Consider the following 21,659-nt stretch of genomic DNA (forward strand, 5'->3'; position numbering starts at 1 on the left):
AGGGAATATTATGAACTGCTATATTGTTTGCCTTTGACCTACTGAAAAGGCAGATTAGTTCCAGAAATGAAATGGAGGTACACACAAAGTAGAAAAGAACACAAAGGGACTTACAGCTCGCTTTTATGTCAATATTGATGGGCTCCCAAGATGACACCTTAAGTCCCGTTAGGATTCTATTTCCCTTAGCATCAGCCCCCCTCTGCGGGCCCCCCATGCTTTGGCAAGTGTTTTACTGCACAAACTAACCCAAACTCAGTGTCTGGAACTGACCATTCTATTTAGCTCACAATTGTGTGGGTCAGACATTCGGACGCACATGATGTCAGCTGAGGCTGGAGGAGCCTTTCCACGCTGTGTCTTCCTTCATGTGTCAGGGGCCTCTGTGCCCTGTGGTCATGGTGGCTGTTTTCTTCTGCTTCTTTCTCCCGATGCTCTTCTCTCTCCATGTGGCATCTCATCCTCCGGGGACTCACCCTATGGCTTTTTGGTTTGTTTGCTTGTTTTACAGCATAGTGGTCTCAGGATAGGTACGCTTCTTATGTGGGGGCTGGCTTTCAAGGGAGAAGAAGTAAAAGCAGCCAGGTCAGTGAAGCCTTCTGCACAGAATAATCTTGGTGTTACTCTCATGGAATTCTCCTGGTGAAAGTAGTCACAGAGCCCACCCACATTCAAGGGACATAGACCCTTCCTCTTATTGGGAGATGGCCAAGGTCAGATGGGAGATACTGTTCTCAGGTTTACAGTGTGATCTGTTACAGTAAGGAACAGTCTAAAAGCTCTGCTTAAGAATGTTTTTGTTGTTAGTAAAATATAACCGATGAAGCCTTTGTTTTCCAGTCTCATATCCAAAGCTCCATTTCTGTCATAAATCCTGCTCCTTTGGAGTCTGTTCCCCTGGGACTCTCCATGCAGGTCGCCTCCGTTCACACATCCCCTCCTCTGTGAAGCCCACCAGGCACGTGGGTCAGGTCCTGCCTCTTCACGGGCACCTGTCCGTCTCACGGAGGGGCTATGAGTTGAGGCGGGAGCTATCTCTTGTTTATCTCTATAATTTTTAATAAAGCATTCTTCTTTTTAGACTCCATTGAATTGTGTGGATGGACCTACTAAATGTCACCCTGCTACCAGGAGCTTGGCCTTGGATGTTCATTCATGGTGGTTCACATGAGTGAGCACAAACTAGAGATGAATTCACGGTCTGCCTCGTGGGTGTTGCGTTCTGCGGGAGCAGGAAGGACAGCCGTGTTTTCAGAGCAGAGGCGGGGATGAGGGAGCATGGGAAGCGGGAGAAGCAGTTTCAGCTGTCCCCCTTTTACCACCCTTCTCACTGCCTCAGCCCTGGTGACAGCTCACACATGGATGTGCCTGCCGTTCAAAATGGACCCCATGGGTTCCCGCTATGAACCAGGCCACTGGCACGGGCGGCTCCCAAATCCTCCTGAGTTGCACTGGACTAAACATTTGCTACTTCTGGAGCATCTAGGAGACTTAAAAGTAATGACATATATGTACATGAGTGTATACATAGATACGCACACATATAGAAGAGGCATATATGTATAAATATAAATATGTATGTGTGTGTGTGTATGGAGAGGGGGAGAAGCTGCTTAAAACATGGAATTACTCCAATACATCTCAAGTCTAGGTCGTATTATATAGTATTTTTCTTGTAAAATTTTTTTTCTAAATACATTGTACCAATAAAAGAAAAACCTAAAGATAGGCCAGGAAGACTTCTTCCTACTTGGAATTGGGAGTGAACCGAACCTACACCTTCTTCAACTGATAACACCATTGCTAGGAGAGAAGTAGAGGAGCGGTAAATAGTAGCTAATGAGCCTTTTTATTTCCAGAAAATAGAATTTAATTAAACCTTTTCTTCAACAGCTCTTACCAATCAGAGGGCTATAACTACTCTGGCTGCCAAGTACAAGCTCCAAGGAGGAAATGATCTAGAAGAAAAACAATTTTCTCCACCTCAAGATAGGAGTTGGGATAATATGGAAGCAAATATTTTGGGCCTTATAATTAGTAATTTTTAAATTCCATATTCAGCTCTCCAGTAGCTATCTCTTTCCTTTTGGCTGGATGACATTTTTTTGCTCAGAGGATTTTAATGTAATTTTTTGGTGTTCTAATCACATTTCAGCAGTTTATCATCTTTGAGATTTGCTGGCTGTCTAGAATGAAGAGCTTATTTGCTTAATCGAGGGAAATGGAGACAAAAGTTGGTGCTTGCAGATGGGAAACAGATGAGAATGCCCAGGTCGCAAGGGCGCGTTGGCAATCGGCTCTGAGCAGGGTACCCTGTGCCCGGCACCTGTGGGATTGCAGGAGGGTCCGATCTAATAGGAGATTTAGGAAGCTCCCGCCAACCTCTGTGCCATGTCACAGGCTTACCTGGTAAAGATGATTAGCACCATGGCCAAGGGCTAGAAAATGGCTGATTTGGGAAGAAGTGACCTGCCGGATCAAAGGGCTGGTAGTAGCACCTCCAGGGTTGAATGCCAAGCAGGAAGTCTGGTGTGGCTATTGCAGGAGCACATCCATGTGGTCTGGGGCCAGTGAGTTCTGCTGGATTCCCGGAGGAGTGGCTCTTCCAGCGCCACCTCAGGGCACACTACCACCACAATGGCGGGCAGCTGTGCTGTGCACTTCAATCTAGACTCGCTTTCCAGGGAACTTGTAAGTTGCGTGCTCCTCACGTGACTCTTTTCCTCATTGCCTGAAGAAATTATACGAGACAAGGTAAGACCACAGGCTGCACATCCTTAGACAAAATATTCTTGCACATGGGCATCAGAGCTCATAGGTAGGATTTTTCTTTTGAGTCAGGACTAAGTGTGTGTGTAGGGGGGTGGAGGGGTGTGTATATCTGATATTATTATAGAAGTGAGAAATGAGGAAGCTGCAATACCAACCCCATGAATGCCCTCATCTAGTGGGAGAGAGACAAAGGCAGAAACATTGGCACGAAGCACCATAGTGCCGTAATCCAGTGATAATCTAGTCATAGGAGCATCGATACGAGGCGCGTTGTGACGTGCCGTGATAGCCTGCGGTTAAAACGCTATGAGGGCAGTGGAAAGGAGTGTCTGCGTTTTAATCGGCAGCCTCTTGGAAAGGCTCTGTGGAAGAACAGGCCGGGGGCCCAGGCTTGGAGGAGGAGCGGGCTTCCCAGGCTCACTCAGGGCGGAGGGGTCAGTGGAAAGATGCCTGGCAGAGGGAACTGTGTGTCGGTCATCCAGGGAGAAGGGGCGGGCCATGTGGGGGGAAGGGCATCACTGGGAGGGTGGGGAGCACATGAGGGTAGGGCAGGGGATAGAGAGGATGCAGACACGTGGAAGAGGAAGATAGTTTGCAGTGACACCGTGGGACCTTACCTGGAGGCATTGGGTTCCTAAACCTGGACGGTGCTGGGTACACAATGAAGAGCAATTGAAGGTGTAGGAGTTGGGGTGGGAGTGTGTGTGTGTGTGTGTGAGAGAGACCATTTGTGTGCACGAGGGAGCGGAGAGGAAGAGAAGGAGGGAAGGAGAGAGGGAGAAAAGATCTGTGCTTTAAAAAAGACCCGGTTTGGCAGTTAGGGAGACACAAGACATGAGGGGGAGCAGGGAGACCAGGAAGCAGGGTATTGCCGTAACACGCTCAGAGATAATGAGATTCTGTGAAAAGAAAGTGGCCATGGTTAAGAGGAGGTAGATTCAAGTTTTATTATGAAGGCGACATTGCCAGCGTTTGCTAACTAATTAGAGTTGGGGGTTAGAGAAGGGGGTGAAGGCATGGACAAGATGTGCATAGGCTCCAGGGTGCCAAGCTGGCCTGAGATGGGGAACAAGGAAAAGGAGCAAGTTTGCATGTCTATGTGTTCATTTATTAATGCCCATAGCAAATTGTTATTGAGCGTGTGCAGGCACTGAACTGGGGAATGGGACACAACCAAGGACTCAGACAAATACGGAGTGCCAATAGTACTGGGGAGTTGGGGTCAGGAAATCATAAGGGTAATTAGAATGGATGTTATAGACTCGGGAGTTATCTTTCTAGAAGCCATCAGTGAATCCAGGGGGTTGAATGGCTCATTAAGGAGGCAGTTCATCAGTGGAAAAAAAGGTCTCATAAAATGATCCTCCAATCCTCCGAGTTCCCGTTAGCGTGACTTATAGTTCTTTTGCTGAAAAAAAGAACACTAACCTAATTGTTTCAGGACTTCTCCCTAATAAGGAGAAATATAAGAGGAAGCACACCTGCATGCATATGTATTATATATCACCTTTGCCCTGAATTCGACATCGCCTGCCTTTTCCTAGGATTTCAATGCTACAAGCACAAATATTGAATCTTTAAGTAAAGTCACCTAGATTCAGTGCCTCTTGAATGTAATTAAACTAATAAGAGACAATTAAATTAGAGAATTGCTTTTCAAGACGTCTATGGGGTGTCTGGGCTCTGCGCTCGCGGGAGTCTGCGCCTTTGGAATCTCTCCTTGCGTATCTGCATGGCAGCCACGGCTAGACTGTTTTCCGAGCCCTTGAAGATTGGCCCGATCAGGTTCACTAATGGTTGGCTTTTCGTGGTATTTGCTTACATAACACTATCAGGACACATGTCTTAAATATTTTATTGGATTTAAAGGGTAGTTTTTATAACATAGCATTGTATGGCCTGCAGAATAGACTAGGAGGGAGGAAGAAGGGTCTTGGCCTGTACTAAGTGACATAAGTTTAATACACATTCGGATATTAAACATTTGATTAACTTGATAACAAGACTGCAGGTAGTAAGATGCTGGCTTTCCCTGCATCGTAAAGACAGCTATTAAAGCACAGGGCACTTTACTTAAGTGCCTCTCCCTCAGCTAGTATAATCGACTCCTGAACATAAAAATCACGAGTCCCGACCTGCGTCTCTGCCGTCCCCCGGCTCTGGGGAGCCAGGCACGGGCTGAGTGCATGATTTGGCTGTTTGCATACCAAAATGGAGTTCAAAGGCTTCTCATGATAAGTGAACACTTGGAAGGGGAGTGGAAATCTATCCATTAGCTGAAAGGGCTGGATGCACTATAAGGTGCAGAAGAGCCACTCTATGTGATTATTAAGTGTTTTTTAATCTGAAACTCTAAGTTAACAAGAATAAAATGAAATGACCCAGGAGCAGAACGTTTTCTTAAACCTTAAAAGGAGAGAGGCGACACCCTCAGAGAAGTTGCCGGGGTGCTTTTAGATCTTTTCTAGGCTGCTAGCTGGTTATAAAACAGTGTCTGCTTTGAAAATGTTCTCATATAAATATTGCAATACTTCCGGCCAACTAAAATATCCATAGGAAACAGGTATTTCTACCGATTCTTTGAATGACGGAACTCCTCAGGTTTTCCTGTTAACTAAACTGGTGCTGAGGGTGAGTCCTGATTCTAGTTGGAAACACTCACCGATAGTAAGCTCCAGTTTTTTTCTATGAAAGTCCCTTGGCTCCCTTGGCCTGATGTGCCTTCCTGATGAATCAATTTGTTCTTAAATTAAATCAGTAATTTTAACATTCGAGTGGGAGTCAGAATCACGGGGAGGGCCCCGGGAGACACAGATCACTGGTTCTCAATCCCAGAGTTTCCGGTTTAAAAAGCCTCAGGTGGGGCCTGAGATTTTGCATTTCCTTCAGGTTCCCAGGTGATGCTGCAGCTGGTCCCAGGGCCATACTCACAGAACTGCTGAATCCGGGGATCTCTAATGTCCCTTGGCAGCTCTAAACAACCCCGTGAACTCAATGGAGGGTTTTCTCTCATGTTGGCTGACCGACTAAAAATAATAAAATCTGTTCCCATTTTCTATTAATCAGAAAACTACCTGATCTCTATGAGAAAGTAGAGTTTTCCCAAGTGCATTTATGCAGAGTAAGTGGTAGAGTATTTGCAACAACATGGATGGACCTTGAGACATTGTGCTAAGTGAAAATATGATATCACTTGTGCATAAAATATAATACAAACTAAACAGTTAAAAACAGAGAATAAAATAGTGGTTACCAAGGGCTGGGAAGTGGGGGAGATATCAGAGATGTTGTTTAAGGGCACAAACTTGCAATTTGCAGATAAATAAGTCCTGGAGACATAATGCATGGTATAGTGAATATAAACAACACTATTCTAATCATCAAACTTGCTAAGAGACTGGATCTTAATTATTCCCACCATACACACACAAAATATAACTATGTGACATAATACTATGGTTACAACGGCAATCATTACAATATGTAAAAGAGTCAACATGTTATAGACCTTAAATTTACACAGTGTTATAAGTCAAGTATAATTCAGTTTAAACAAATAAATAAGTGTAAAAAAAAAAGGTAGAGTGATGTAACCTCAAAGTTGGATTCTATTCCCCTGAGAAGGGCTAATCAAATATTGAAATTATTATTATTATTTATTTAAGATTTTTAAAATTTATTTTTAGAGAGATGAAAAGGGAGGGAGAAAGAGAGGGAAAGAAACATCAATGTGGGGTTGCCTCTCGCATGACCCCCAGCTGAGGACCCTGGCCCACAACCCAGACATGTGTCCTGACTGGGAATCAAACTGGCGACCCTCTGGTTCACAGGCTAGCACCCGATCCACTGAACTACACCAGCTAATGCTGAAATTCTTATTTATGGGTTCTCTTATCAGCCGAGTGAGGTTGCTGCTTTAGCAAAAATTGAAAGTAGGCATTCAATATAGGTAATATTTCCCCTTGATGTAGACTGAAGGCCTGAGTTAGAATCAGCAGTGTTATCAGACAAGAGGAAGGCCTGAGGTGAGTGTCGAGGTGGGGAGCGGTAAAAAAAAGGGGGAAAGGCTGAATTAGAAATAAGCAGTGGAGGCTGTGTGTTCATGAGTGCATGAAACATGTACCTGCACCAGTGAATACATAAGGTCTTCTTAAACCCTTGAGTTCTCTCCCTATTGCTTTCTTTCACGACCAAGTTCTCTAAACCAAGGTCACGTGGTGGAGAAGGTCTACCTAAAGGAGTGTTTTTCAGGCTTCAACTGCTTGGCAATAACCTGAGGCTCTTATTAAAATGCAGGTTCTGGTTCATTAGTTCTGGGGTGGGGCCTGAATTCTGCATTTCTAACCAGCCCCCAGGACCATGATCACCTGGGCTGGCTTCTAAGGCGTGCAGCAGTGCAGACTGGCAGGGTGAAGCCTTAGGGCATCACATTGCTTTCTTCTGATTGATCCTCTTATCTTACAGCCACCCCATCAAATGTGTGCTTGGTTTGCATAACTATTGCTGCAAAGGAAGCCCTGGGAGTTATGTTTCTCTCCCTTTGTTTAAGTGATGCTGATACTGCCCCGTTTGTATCTGGTTATCACTTAGCAATGCTCTCCTTTGCTATTGTTCAAATCTCTCTCTAAGATAGATTACATTTTCCTGTGCTAAATTGTTAGTCTGCCTTCATTTTTCAAATGAATCTTATTACCTGGTTTCTGGTGGTCAACTTTAGTTTTCTGGACCTTCCCGTTGATCCTGGGCCACAAAGATGAAAAAGTACAGAGCAGGTACTGACTCCCATGAATGTCTTTGAATCACCCATAGTCCCCAGTCTAGGAAATAAATGCTATCTGGTCATTCTTTTTCCAGGACATGCCATCTTAAATTATTTGCACAGTTTCAGTCCTTTTCAATGCCTGATGTATCTACAACCCCCATAAGCTGCTGGTCAGTGCAGATGAATACGTTTTTATTGAGCACCTTACGTAGTTAGGGCACTGAGAAGGATACCAGTCTGGGTGCTCAGCTTGTTTGTAACCCAGGAGAAAAACTTGGGTAAAAGGGGAATGAGTTTAGGTGAAGACTGACATCGCTTGTTCTACTGAGCAGTGACCCAGCAATGGATGGCACATTGCTGCTCTGGCATCAATGATGTTGCAAGAATCAGGACTATCAGGGAAGGTTTCTCCCTCTAGATCCATTCAGAATCCCCGACTCTCAGGTTTTCAGCATCCATGTTGGACAAAAATAGACCTAGCTACTTCCATGGCATTTGCAACCTTCGTGGCCTTTTGCTACAGTCAACATATTCAGTGATTGTGTTTTGTAACTAGCACAGGGGAAGTTCAAGTTTCTTGGTCTGAAGTCCTCGCACATTTCCCTCTGCACTGTGAATTGGTAATATCGCTGAGACACCTCAGAAGATATACACTGTTCTGATTTTACAGATGCATCAGGCAAGGCCTTGAGAGATTAATTTGTCAGGTGGGACTGTCAGTGACAGTAGGGCCTAGAAATATGAATGTCAAGTTCATTGTACAGATTCATGGGACTTGTGCACCTAAGATAAGGTTCTTCATGCTTTGTTCATTTACAATTTCTGTTTTTATTGTCCCTGATGAATTTGCTCTATACTTCACTGTTCAGAAGAGCTTTAACACTGTTAAAAATAAATAAGTAAAACTAAGTGACTTTGGGGGATGGATTTGGAAATTCTCTCCTGTGAATCTAAATATTTCAATCTCTTCTTAGCTGATACTATTTTGGTTTAGTCAAGAAGTTGCCTGTCATTAATGTTTAATGCACAGTTTTTGGGTTTAGAGACCATTGTAGTGACCGCACCTCCTGATTCAATGTGCCTGGGATTTGAGAGGCAAGCTGCCTACCCACACACACAAATTAGGCCACGGAACTAGGACAAGGTTGGAAGATTTTCATTTGAATGAACTGAAAAAAAAAAAAAAAGAAAAAAAGAAAATCAATGTGTAATCAGTTTGAATTTACCTTTGAGGTGTAAATGCCCTCTTGCTTTCTTGTTTTATTATAAAAGAGAATTATATTTTAAAAAAGAATTTCCTTACTTTGCTATTCTTATGATCTCAATTTGGAGAACAGTAATATATATTCACTTTCTAGGGAAAACAAAATAGGAAACCAATGGGGCCAAGGGAAACAAAACACAACATCGGCCTAGAAATCAGTATACCTGGTGTCCAGTTTCGGCTGCGTGACCTTGAACGAATCATTTAACCATATTGGGCCTCTGAGACCTTACTACAGGATGAGAGCTGAACTGGCTGCTCTCTGAAGGTTCCTGGGTTCTAAATCCTACTTTGCTATTACTTCTAATTCCTGTTAAACAAAAGCATGAAAGCAAACGTGCCTGCCTGCCTACCTCCTCCTTACCTTCCTTCCTCTCTCCGTCTTTCTTTTCTTCAACCTTCCTTCAGTTTGCATTAGTCAAACTAGGTTAACTGATGCTAGAAAACGCCTCAGTGGATTAACAAAATGCAAGTCTACTTCTTGTTTTTAGGAACTCCAACATGGGTATTTCTGGTCTCTCCTGGTCATCTGTCTGTCCTACATGCAGTGACTCAGGGATCCAGGCAACTTTCAAATGCTCCTTCTTCATCCCCCAGGGCCTCAGAATCCGCCGCAAGAGCCTCATCAGGGGAGTGAAGAGAGAGTCTGGAGGACCTCCCAGAGGTTTCAGGAGCCAGAGCACTTTCCTTTGGCCATCACATGTCACATGATTCCACCTAGATATAGCTGGCTAGAAAAGGGGGTCCCCTGTGATTGGCCAGGAGGAAAATGAAAATGCTTGGTGAATGAATGGTATCATCTCATCCACAGTTCATTCATTCATTCAACTAATACATATGAAATGGCCACTGTATGCCAAGTGTTATAGTTGACACTGAGGCATGATTCTTAAATCTAGTGGGGTAAATTATATATGCATGCATGCATATGTATGCAAAGCAGTATAAATGTAATATATAGAGAATATCTATGAGTAGTAATAATTCTGAGATTAAAATAATATTACAAGGCAATAAAAAGGTATTTTGAGAACTTATACATCGCGTATCATTTTCAAGATATATATACGGTCATATTTTTTTTTCATTTAATCCCTACAGCAATCCTATGAAGTAGATGCTATTATTATCCCCATTTTGTATCCAAGGAAACTGAGGCATAGAGAGGTTCAAGACCTTGCTCAAGGTCAAACAGCTAGGAAGCCGTGGTGCCAAGCGATGCCTCCCAGCAGTTTGATTCCAGAGCTTGCATTCTGTCCCGCTCCTCTAAATGGGGGAAAGGTCCTCTGCACCTTTCTTGGGACCCATTCATAATTAATTTGCTGAAAACTGAGGGACACATGAATGGGAATGTGTGAAAGCCCTACACAAACTGGAAACCTTTAGAACATCGCTATTTCTCAGACGACTCTCTGACCTCAAAAGCTTGGTTTCTTGTTGTCTGCAGCTTAAGGGTTACAATCCTTAGACCCCTGCCATCTCACTTCGCTTTCCTTCACTCCTCTTCATGTCCTACCACACTAGACACATCCCCACCCCACAACATATCCCACACGATCCTGGCCTTCCGTCCATCCAGTCTCGGCACATCATTGTCCTTCCTGCACCCTAGGTTGGCACTAGGTTAAATCACCTTTGTGCCCTCCAGAGTACTAGCACCCAATAGGTGCTAAATGAATGCCTGACAAATTAAATCAAAGATAGAAAAGTGAGGGGAAGGCAGAGCCCTCGATAATACAAAATTTAAGGTGATCAAGGACTTCTATGTAAATGTAACATAAATAATCATGTTTACATATTCACAGTGTCTTGCTAGATGATGGATTAAAGAATTGTACACTTGATACCTATATACTTTTATCAACCAATGTCACCCCAGTGAATTCAACAAAAATTTAAAAATAAATATATCAATATAAAGAGAGTATTGAGAGATTAGAATATGTTGTAAATGCAGGATCTTTCTTTTTTTTTATTCATTTAAAGAAACATGGAAGCAGATCTTTTTCTGAGAAAGTACAAGTGTCTTATGGGAGACCTTTTATAGCCCAGTGGGTCTGTATTGTAGTAATGCTGGTTTCAAGAGATACATGCAAGATTCCCGACAATTGCTATGATTCAGCCTCCCATTGGTACAAGGAGATACGATATGAGCGAAGATGGTATCTGACAACATTGAAGATGAAACTTAGCAGTTACAAAATGCTTCATGACTTAATTTCCAAGTTTAAGTATAACTATTTTCAATAATAATGATGATGATAATGATGTTTTGCTAGGTCTAACTAGTTAAAAGACTGTTTATCAAATGTTATAATTCATCCAACCATCTACAGTTGCCAAAAGGCAGTAGCTTCTGAAGCATGAAAATCTAAACCCAGACTCTTAACTCTCTTTATATTTTTAAAATCAGTATTTTTCATCTTTTGCAGCCGAATTTTCATGCTTGTTTTGATGAAGTCAGCATTACTACCACGGGAACAGTTCTCACACGGTGTCTTGTATTCAATTACTTTTAAAAGGGGGCCCATCATTCTCCATACTTTTATGATCTCATAATGAAGGCACTTAAATTTCAAACCACAAAGCAGGTTATCTTGATCAAAACTATTTTCATTGGATAAGAAACTATGTAATGCAAAATTAAAATGTGATCCTGTAACCGACCGCAATAGCAAGTGTGAGATAGAGGAACATTGTGAAGCTCCAGCAACACACAAGTAGGAGGACGGGGTAAGGATGGGAGTTGTCTATCTCCAAACGATAAATGTGGGCTCATGACAATTTTTTTTAACCAATAATAATGGCTTTGAAATTGCAAATGAGTGTGGGATGGGCATTAGAAAGGCTCTCTTGGGGGCTGTGAGTGTACTCAGTGGTCTAAATGTAAAGGTAACAGATGGGTTTGCCATTAGAACAGCAATCATTTCCAGCCTGCACCCCAAATTGTTGTTTCTGTCCCAGTTCCTTTTTTAAATATTTATTTATTTGTTGACACTGTTACGGATGTTGCCCATTTTCCTCCTCTTTGCCCCCTGCTGTCAGCCCCCAATGTGTCCCAATTTCAGATATGCTGTCTCACTGTCATGCTACGTGTCAGATGACATGTCCTGGTACTTGGTTATAAAATGTGACTGCTATGGCCACAGGAGCAGGGGAATGGGTTGAAATGTTCTGGGAACAAAGAAGAAAACAGAAAGGATATGACAGGTCATCCATTCCACAAATGTTTATTGTGTGCCCATTGTGTATCCGCTGTTCTGGTTCTCAGGTCACCAGGGTGAACGAATTAGAAGATGTCCTTGCTCTTGTGGAGCTTACATTCTACTTGGAGGGGACAGACAGAAAAACAACTCAATATAAATTATGTTAGGATAGATGGTGGTGAATGCTGTAGAAAACATAGACTGGGCAAGGCAGATGAGAGTGAAGAGTGAGGGAGATGTAATTTCATATAGGTTGGTCAGAGAAGGATTAACTGAGAGGAAGACAGATGAGCTATGCTGACATTTGGGGGGGAAATATTCCGGGCAGAGGAACAAACAGCATGCGAAAAGGCATTCAGGTGGGTGGTGCAAGGGACATTTGAGGAACCTCAAAAATATTACTGGAGCACAGGAGGTGTGAGGGGGAAGAAAAATGATAGAAGATAAGCTCAGGGGATTGACATGGTGGGGGTGGTCAGGCACCCCCTTATGGAACTTGGTAGTAAGAACTTTGATTTTGCTCTACATGAGGAGAGAAGTCCTTGTAGGGTTTTAGCAGTAGAGGGACAGGGTCTGACATTCATTTTCAAAGGCTTCCTTTGGCTGCCAGTTAGGAGAATGTTGCAATAATTCAGGTGAGAGATGCTGGTAGTTTGGACGGAACTGTAACAGTAAAATTGATGAAAAATGATGTCTGGATTCTGGCGGCAATGATGGATCAGATATTTAGTGTAAGAGAAAGAGGAGAGTGACTGAAAAAATTATATAAGAACAAAGAAGAGGAAGGAAGAAAGGAAGAGGAGGGAAGGCAGGTAGATACCTAGAAACGTGCATGCACAAAGGGACTAAGACCATCCTTAGGACTTCTTTGGAGAAGTTCCTCTGTGGAAGTCAAGCAAAGAACTCCCAGATCTGGTTGCCTGAGTAGCTAGCCTGTGATTCTTGGGTCCTAAACATAACTTGAACATGAATTTAGGCTGCCTCCATTTTTTGACTGTTAAAATCTACTAGCCCCAAAGTGAAGTTTAGTTGTATGGCCCAACCCACTGGTGAGTGGGTCAGGCTAGTACTTCAGTTAGGAAGTTGGGTGGAAGAGGAAGTGAAAGTGTCATGATGATCTGGGAAAAAGAAACCTTACCTTCTTTTGTCCCTAGATAATGGTGACCCTGAAAGAGTAAGTCTTGGCTTACAAAGCATGAATGAGACCATGTATAGAACAGATGCTGTCATCCCCAAACCCAAATGTCATCATACAAAGGTACGTACGTTATTTGCATTTGAGTGCTTTATTATACTGGAATTGCAGTGATATTATTAACATTTGTACAAATGCACAAAATCTGTCTCTTCTTGCTAGAAAGAGATGTAAAAATCTGATCTAGTTGAACAGTCTTAATGAACTCATTGTCCATTGGTAACGATAATGTGTTCACTATGCAACAAAAAGCTTAACATAAAATTAAACACATTAAATGCTGCGGCAAATATTTACAGGTATGTACCCCAAAATGTTTTCTCCTTCCAGTAAGGAAGGTGGTTGCTTTACAAATAGACAAACAAACACAAATGCTTTGCTGTTTACAATGACAAGCAACCCCCCCCAGTCCAGACCTTAAAGTGACAGCACCTTTTTTTGGGGGGGGGCGCGGATTTCATTAGTTAACACTTACTTTGTACAATGCTAAACTTATTTCTTTTAGTTCTATTTTTGGACAATATTTATATTCCAGTTGTCCTGGAATATTGTGTTTGAACTGAGCCATTTTTCCAGGCCTTTCCAGAAGATCCCAAACCCCGTGTCCTCTCTAGGGAGAACATTTCAAAGCTTATCTTTTCTTCAAGACAAACCTCAAAGGCAGAGAATTCCTCTCTCTCTGAGGCAGGTGTGATTTAGCAGAACATAGAAGGAAAGAGGGTAAAAGAGGGTAGATAGGTCTTTTTAATCTTTTACTGGCTGGCTAGTTGGAAAGGGTCCTTTCTCTGACCCCCCTCCATGTGGACACTGTGATACCTTTCATGACTTCCTGTAGTGTCCACAGCATTGGGTATTCTAAAGGTGCAAACTAGTCTAGTGAGCTTAGTGTGCATAAGACTTCAATGACGTATTTAAAGCTACTTTATTTGGGTTCCACATTCTCTGTCCTGAGGCTAACACGATCCTTTAAAAAAAAAATGTCTACAAAGTTCTATAATATGAAACTCAATGTAAGAAAATCTTAAATGGCTTAAGAAGAGCTTTCTAAATCCTGGCTTCTAATGAGTTAGATACCGGAAGTTGGTCTAAATATAATAGTTGCTAATTATTAATTCCCCTCTGATGATAAGCTGGGAAAGGTATCAGAGTGCCACTTAGGAATATTAATCTTTTAACAAATGCTGGCAATTTGGCCTTACCCCCCTCTTCAACTTGTGGTTAAATAGTTTTTATTTAAAAATAGACCATTTATAAGGAAAAAATATATAAACACTCTTTAAGCAATTTGGCTATAAGCATTCCATCACTGAGGAACTCCGAGAAATAGTAAAATATTTTGAATGGACATACACTTTTTTATGTTCACAATACGATGAGCTAAAGTCTCTTTTTCTTTTCATTTGTTTTGGTATTTGAGTTTACTTATAAGTTTATTGCTTCAGTGTCTTTCTGTCTTTCCTTAGACTGTAATTGTGAAATAGAGGCGCTGTCCCTAATTTTGTTACAAGGCAACATCATATTTTTGAGACCTAGGAATGAACTAGACAGGGCCACTGTTATTTCAGCAGCCTCAGAGAGACCACGGCTGGGATAACAGTCCATCGCGCACCATGATGCACGAAAGAATAAGTCTCCTGGCTCATTCAGGACACTTTGGTTCGAAGAATAAGAGAAAATTCTTAAGTGTAGCTTAGCTGCTGCCTGACATCTGTTGCATAATAATATATATTTTTAAAAAACATGCTATCAATAAAGGGCTATAGAGTATAAACTGGCTCTTCTCCTGGGCATTCTCGTAGCAGGCTTCTTCTAGGCTGATGTGAGAAACACGTCTTCGCTGGGCTACTGAGGACCGCACGCAAATGTACCTGGTGCAAATATTCTGTAAAGTATTTTAAACAATGCAGCTCAGAGCCTCGAAGGAATTGGGAACAGTGGAGAGGGGAGAGGGAAGGCAAGCTGGGGGATGGGAGGAGGCTCGAAAGAGAACAAGAGAAAGAGATCAAAAAAGCTAAAGTGCAATTTTAAAATATAAATTATTTTAAGCAGAAAAGAGGTTCTAAACTGCTACTGTTCGAATAGGCACAGTTTTTTATTCAAATTTAAATGGGTTGTTTCCTTTTCCTTCTCAGACAGACTTGCATGATGGAGCTTGAATGGCTTGACGCTGCTGCGCATTGTTTGAGAAGGACAAAAAGCACGAAAAAGCTGAACAGTGCCACGCACTCTAGGAGGCTGGGGTCGGGTGGAGAGATGCAGAGATGAAGTGGTTTTTACACTTTGACAAGAAAGTGTTCCAGTTATAGTTACTGATTCCTTTGAGCTGAACTCGGCTCCTTAAAGGAAAGAACTTACTTTAAACATGGAAAAAAAAATTTTTTAAAGCTGTTCAGAACACAGATTAAAAAATAACTCACAGAGCAACAAAAGTCCTTGAAGTTTCTATGCAAAGAGATCTAAGCAAACATTTCCATCAAATGATGGAGAACAGCCATTTGAAACCCTGAAAAATGAAGATACACACGACTAGTTTATTATGAACTAATACTTTAAAAACAAGTAGATCCTACAGAAGAATACTGTTCAAATGGAATGTTTAAAATAACATTTATTAATAAATATCTTATAAAATTCTAAATTAATAGATTCCTGTTCAAATTTTGCTTTGGTCCTTGAATTCCACTGTATACACACATACATACATATATATTTTCTTAGATGATTTTTATTAACCAGAAAGAAGCACATTCTATCCTAACTGGAAGGCTAGTTTTATAGCAGTGACTGAAGCTTAACCCACCCCCACTCCCCAGCCAAAGGCTGGTCTGTTACCACAGCTGGTTTATGATTTCAATGACCAACTCAACCAACACGCTAACATTTACGTCACTAACAGGTAACAGCCAACAGAACATTCACCCTCGATGCCTCTCTATTTAGAACTTGCACCACGTTTGATTTCATTGACCGAATAGGCCCCAAAGAGCATTTGCTCCTACCTAGTAAGTCACCCTCATTCCAACAAGGCACGCAGGGACGGCACAGACCGGCGCCCACCAGCCGCGTTCAGGTGGAGATGTGTGTACCTGGACGACGGACATGGAGATGGGAGAGGAGGATGAATGGGAAGGTAGAGGGAAGACTTCTGACCTAACACCGTGCATTCACCCACGGCTAGGATTTTCACCATACTTGTCCCAGCCGACGTCAGGAAGTGTCTTAAGGAAAAACGATTAAGATGTAGATGCTTCAGTTTAGGGGAGGATTCAGCCGGCGAAAACACCATCAGGGAGAAATTGCCAGGGAGATTGGCCGTGACTTCAGAGGCAGATGCTGCCCATAAAGTACCCCTTGGGAATGAGGAGGGCAGCTCTACAGAGCCCTCAGGGGTGGTGCTCTGAAGGTCGTCCCAGCTGATTCATGAACGTAGACGGAGGCCCGTTATTCAGTGGGAGAGAAGGATGGGGTAGAAAGGTGTCTTCCCAGATTGGTAAAAAGTACAGGGCAAGAGCAAGGACTGATTAGTCCATGGTTTGGAAAAAGCTGGGCCTTCAAGGAAAATAATATTAATAAGCTGCGTGTTGGATCTGACCAATGAGCCTGTTTGGGATTTCGAGCTCTGAGGATTAACTGGCATCTTCCATTGACTGTATTTCCACACTGCTAATGAACATACCTAAAGGCCCCGAGTATAACAAGAAGACAGTTTATTCTAATTATACATTGAGGCCCGTTTGCTAACTGCTAACGTGTGCGGTTGGTTTGCCTACTTAGCATAAAGAACAGACATAATTGAGCTATATATAATGCACATCAGTCAAGCTGTCAAGTTGCTGAATTAAGAAAACTCAGGCAAGTCCTTAACTGCAGAGGCTTTGGGTTTAACAACTAAATATTTCAATCAAGAGGTGGAACAGCAGTAAAGGAAACCATAATTTTAGTGACATCCCACTCCCTGGACATTCTGGTATTACCAGTGGATTTTTAAAAAATCCATTTCATTAAGTGCTATGCATGCAGTAAAGAAAGAAAAGTTTTTGTTTACTTAAAGCAAAAAATAAAATAAAAATGACAAAAACCCCGAACAAATATTTCAATGAGTTCTTTTTCTTTTATAGGGGGACACACGGTCCTAGGCAGAAGTTATGAAAAATTATTTTTCATTTCAATATAGAGATAAGAGTGTCAATGTCTTTTCTAGCTAACTCTTAAACATTTCTTGGGAAGCTGGTTAGGTTAAACCATTCAGCTGCTACTGCTGGGATTCAAAACAAGGAACAAAACAAAACAAAACAAATTTGAATTCAGTATTTAAAATACTTAAAAATGATATGTTTGTCTAAAATATAATAGAAAATTCTTTTTGTTTGCATTTTTTCTTTTTTCTCTTTTCATTTTTTTTTTTTTTGTTTTTTGTTTTTTGTTTTTTTGTTTTGATTTTTAGACCATATATCCAAGTCATGAGCTTCACTGGATACTCAAAACTTTCTGAAAGCACTGCATACATGAAAAGGTTGTTGATAAATATTGATTTAAAAAGTAAGTTAGTAGATAAAACTGAAACTTGTTATAAAAATCATGCTTCACGACTCTTATATTTTCTTTTTTTCCTCCAAAATAGATTCTTACACTATACTGAGAGAAAAAAAAAAATCCTTCCCTTTTCTGAACTCTTATAAAAGCTACACTTTTTGTAAAATACTATTCCTTTAAATCCCATGAACACACACACACACACACACACACACTCATGTTAGGAGGTCAAGCATTCAAATGGAGATGAAACACCGGCACCTGTCTAGACTGTTAAAGAGAAACATTAGCCTGGTTATTTGTGAGATGTGATATTAAAACATTAGCACAGTAGAATGGCTTGTTTCAAGGAGGCACAACTGTGGTTTGGAACTATCTGCTTTTTATAATGGGCAAGCCCGTGGAAGTTGAAAATGTAAATCAGAATCATTCGGGAGAGCGGAGTAGCCGTGTCCATGGGGTCCTTTCTTTAACTGCCGTGGGAGGGCTGAATGCACCCCAATGGAGCACTAGGTTTTCCTTCCCTTTGTTCCTCCGGCAGCTCATCTACTTTCACCCACCAGAACAGCAGAGCTGGTTCCATAGGCTCAAGGAAAAAACAACAACAACAATAAATCTTAGGCTATTAGCAGCTGATGATCGAACAATGTAGTCTGTGTAGTGAATAGAGCCCTTCTGAATTATTATGTAGTACATGAAGTTTCGACATTACGGACAGGCCATATGAAGCCAGTTGGAATTTGAGGGTGTGATGTTTTAGCCTCACATCTTAACCTGGACGTTCACGATGGAGGCTTACATGGCACCCTTCCCTGGTGTCTCCACAGCTGGCATTCAACAGTGCTTCCCCTGCGGCTAAGCCCCATTTTATTTTCTCTGATTAATAAAAACATTAAATCAGGCACATTAAGCATCTCCTGGTTACGATTTTGTACAAAGCAAGGTGGAATGAACTCCAGCTGTGGGTCAAGGGCATGGGAAGCACTGGCCAGGTCCACATTTCTGAGGTTTGGTTTTATTTTTTCTTTAAATATTATTTCCTTCTTTACATGCAATACTAAAGGGGGGACATAAAACAGAAGGAGGTAAAAATGAAGAGTAAACAGGGAGCCCAGGAAAGAGGGGAAACGGAGAGAGAAACCGGGCATTCGAGGAGGTGGACCGAGGGGAGCAGGAGGGATGGGAGATGCCTGGTGGTTTTATTTGGACATCAGTGGATCTTAACATTTGTTTATAGTGAGAGAAGCAAAGCTGTGGAAAAGGCTCTGTGTTTATCTGGCATTCTGGTGACAACACAGCACAAGCTCAACATGCGTGATGATGCCATCAGACGTCTCACCCAGGTGCCCTGCTCCGGCTGACATCTAGGTATGCTTCATTTTGGCTAAAAGCTGCAGCGGAACAAGACTCAATGTCTCAGGCAAAGGGTGGGGCTGATCAGAATGGAACCATGACTATATACAGAAAGAGTTCAGTTTATAAACAAGTAACCGGTACCAGAAAACTGGAGAAAAGCACCAAAGCATTTCCCAAGCTGATAGCTATTAATTGCATAACTCCCTTTTTTCTTATATAACTAAGTATAAAAGACAACATTTCCATAATAACTATAAAAATGAAAGCGAGTCTTTGAAGAACTGAGGAGTCTTCCAGGTCTGAGTTAATTCTAAAAATGCCCTTCAAAGAAAGGACGCATGGAACGCGGCAGCTCTTCTTGGCGGCGAGGTGTGAGCCCTGATTTTTAGAGAATGGGATTCAGGTCTGTTCTGTGAGTCGTGAGCTGGCTGAGGGTGGAGCTTCCTACCACCTCGCTGACCGCCGAGGACGTCGTGATGGTATTATGCTGGATGACCTGCTGCTGAGAACAGGCGGGGACGGGGCTGGCAGGAGGGCTGCTCTCCGGACCTAGGAACAAACACACATACACACACGCCAATATAGCTCTTCCTTGGGTGGGCTTGTGGACTACTCAGAAAAACACTACTAGGTGTTCACTAGAAATAGAAGAGTGTTCACACATTTTTCTCCTGGGGTAGGGGGGGGAGGTAATTTCAAAACTTTCAACCATAGTCACAAAGCTATGCCTTCCCAGTTTATAGCTACAAGCAAAGCCATGCTTTCTACACCCCCAGAATGATTCGATGTGTTTGAGTCTTGGTATGTGAACTTCCCCGTCTTGTATTTTCAAATAGCCATCCATATATCAAATGTGGAAAAATACTCACATGTGGTGGGAGCATCTGTGTTGCTCAATCTAAAAAATTATTTGAAAATAAATTGACCTTCAGCCATGAGTCCCCACTCCTCCCACCAACCTCTAGTTAACTAACATTTAACCAACATATTGACATTCCAGGTGCAGAAATTGGGGTCTAAAAAAGGGATCCACTTTGTGTGTTTATAAACTGAGACAAGGTCGCCGGTTTTTCAGCCCCGTGAATAACATGCAGCGTATCCTGAGGCGCTGCGTGTGTCACCCAATGCTTGTTTCCCGGCCCATGGATTTCTCTGGAAGACCGCTAGCTAGCCCACTGCTAACTGGGCTCCAGAAGGCCATTTTTCTATGGGCTGCAGAACTGGAATTTGGTAAGATTTTACAATGTGAAATGCCAGAGAAAAATCTAGCCATATATTATCAGGAGGCGGTAGGCATGGTGATGAATAGGGGTCAGAAAAGAAGATTCCCCCTGGTGGAAAAGTCTGGCAGCCATCCAGAGTTCTAGTATGCTATCTGCCTGGGTGTACAATCTACATTTTACTTTTGCTCTTTCAGTCAAATCCAATACAAAATTAGAGGCAAAAAAATTGAACACTAAAAAAAGCAAAAAAAAAAAAAAAAAAAAAAAAAAAAGTCAGTGACTTACTTAGATATCCTTGCGATTCTTTCTGCATGGCTGTTATGGGGCAGTCTTTATGTGTTAACAACAACTGTTTCAGCTGCGCCACCTCATTTTTCAACATGGACACTTCATTCTGGAAAGAGACATACCAAAGCCACGTTGAGAAGACCAGCGAATACAAACCTAAGGCCTGGCACACTTTCCCCAATGAAACTGGCGAATGTTTCTGTTACTTCGGAATGGCACTGAGAATATCATTTAACAGGATTCGCCTGAAAATGTGTAGCTTGCCTTCAATTTGATCCCTCACATTTATCAGGGGCTTTCTGAAGAGACTAGGTTTTAGCTCAAAAATTGGTTCCTGTTGAAAGTACAGAGCGTACCATTTGGGTGGGGGACTCTGGGACCAGGTTACGTGGGTGGGAAGCTCCGCTCTACACTCCGAGTAACTACTCTAGGCAGGTAACGTAACCCAGCTGAGCTCCAGCAACGTTGTTTATAAGATGGGGATAAAAACAGTACAAGGTTCTTCCAGTTGTTGTGAAGATCAAATGAGACAATAGACCCCAGAACAATGCCTAGCACATACTAAGCACTCACTGGACTTTAGCTTGTATTTATACTGTGTGATAAGCGCAGGTGGACATTCAATATGAGAAGATGAATGTGAGTCAAAGGGGAGAATTGTGGGGCTTCAAACTGAAATGTCCTCACAATAGACTGACTCACCTATCATCCTATTTCCCTTAAGTTCCATATGGGCTACAGCTCGAGTACATCCCCCTGTCTGACACCCACTTAGCAGAAGGCAGGGAAGCATGTGGCATAAATATTGGTCCTCTGCTGGTGGGATGAAGCACAGGCAATGAAGTTTTGGGCCATGATAGAATTAAGGTCATGGATTCAGTAAGTAGTTTGCTTATTTTCAGTCTAGAAACTTTTCCTCCTGCAGTGGCAGGGTGTGTGGATTGTATGCATGTGCACTTTTCGTATTCCCTTAAATAAGTGTCTCGACTCTCCACTTAATGTAGTAATTCACAAAGATAAGTTCATGGCTTTATAGAATAATGTACTTGGCACCATTCTC

General features: G+C 42.1%; 1 protein-coding gene across 1 annotated transcript in view; it reads right to left on the bottom strand.

Annotated features, from left to right (window-relative positions):
- Positions 1-19,065: 19,065 nt before the first annotated feature.
- The window catches only part of CREB5 (cAMP responsive element binding protein 5), a 124,170-nt gene continuing 121,576 nt past the window's right edge, over positions 19,066-21,659 (bottom strand). The window contains exons 6-7 of the mRNA XM_090287072.1: positions 20,597-20,705; positions 19,066-19,637 (exon numbers count right to left, since the gene is read on the bottom strand). Coding sequence (XP_090143198.1) covers positions 19,474-19,637; positions 20,597-20,705 — 273 coding nt within the window. The 3' untranslated portion in view covers positions 19,066-19,473. The remainder of the gene's footprint in view (positions 19,638-20,596; positions 20,706-21,659) is intronic.

The sequence above is a fragment of the Furipterus horrens genome, unplaced genomic scaffold (genome assembly GCF_987537825.1).
Source record: "Furipterus horrens unplaced genomic scaffold, mFurHor1.1.pri manual_scaffold_9, whole genome shotgun sequence".
NCBI classification, from domain to species: domain Eukaryota; kingdom Metazoa; phylum Chordata; class Mammalia; order Chiroptera; family Furipteridae; genus Furipterus; species Furipterus horrens.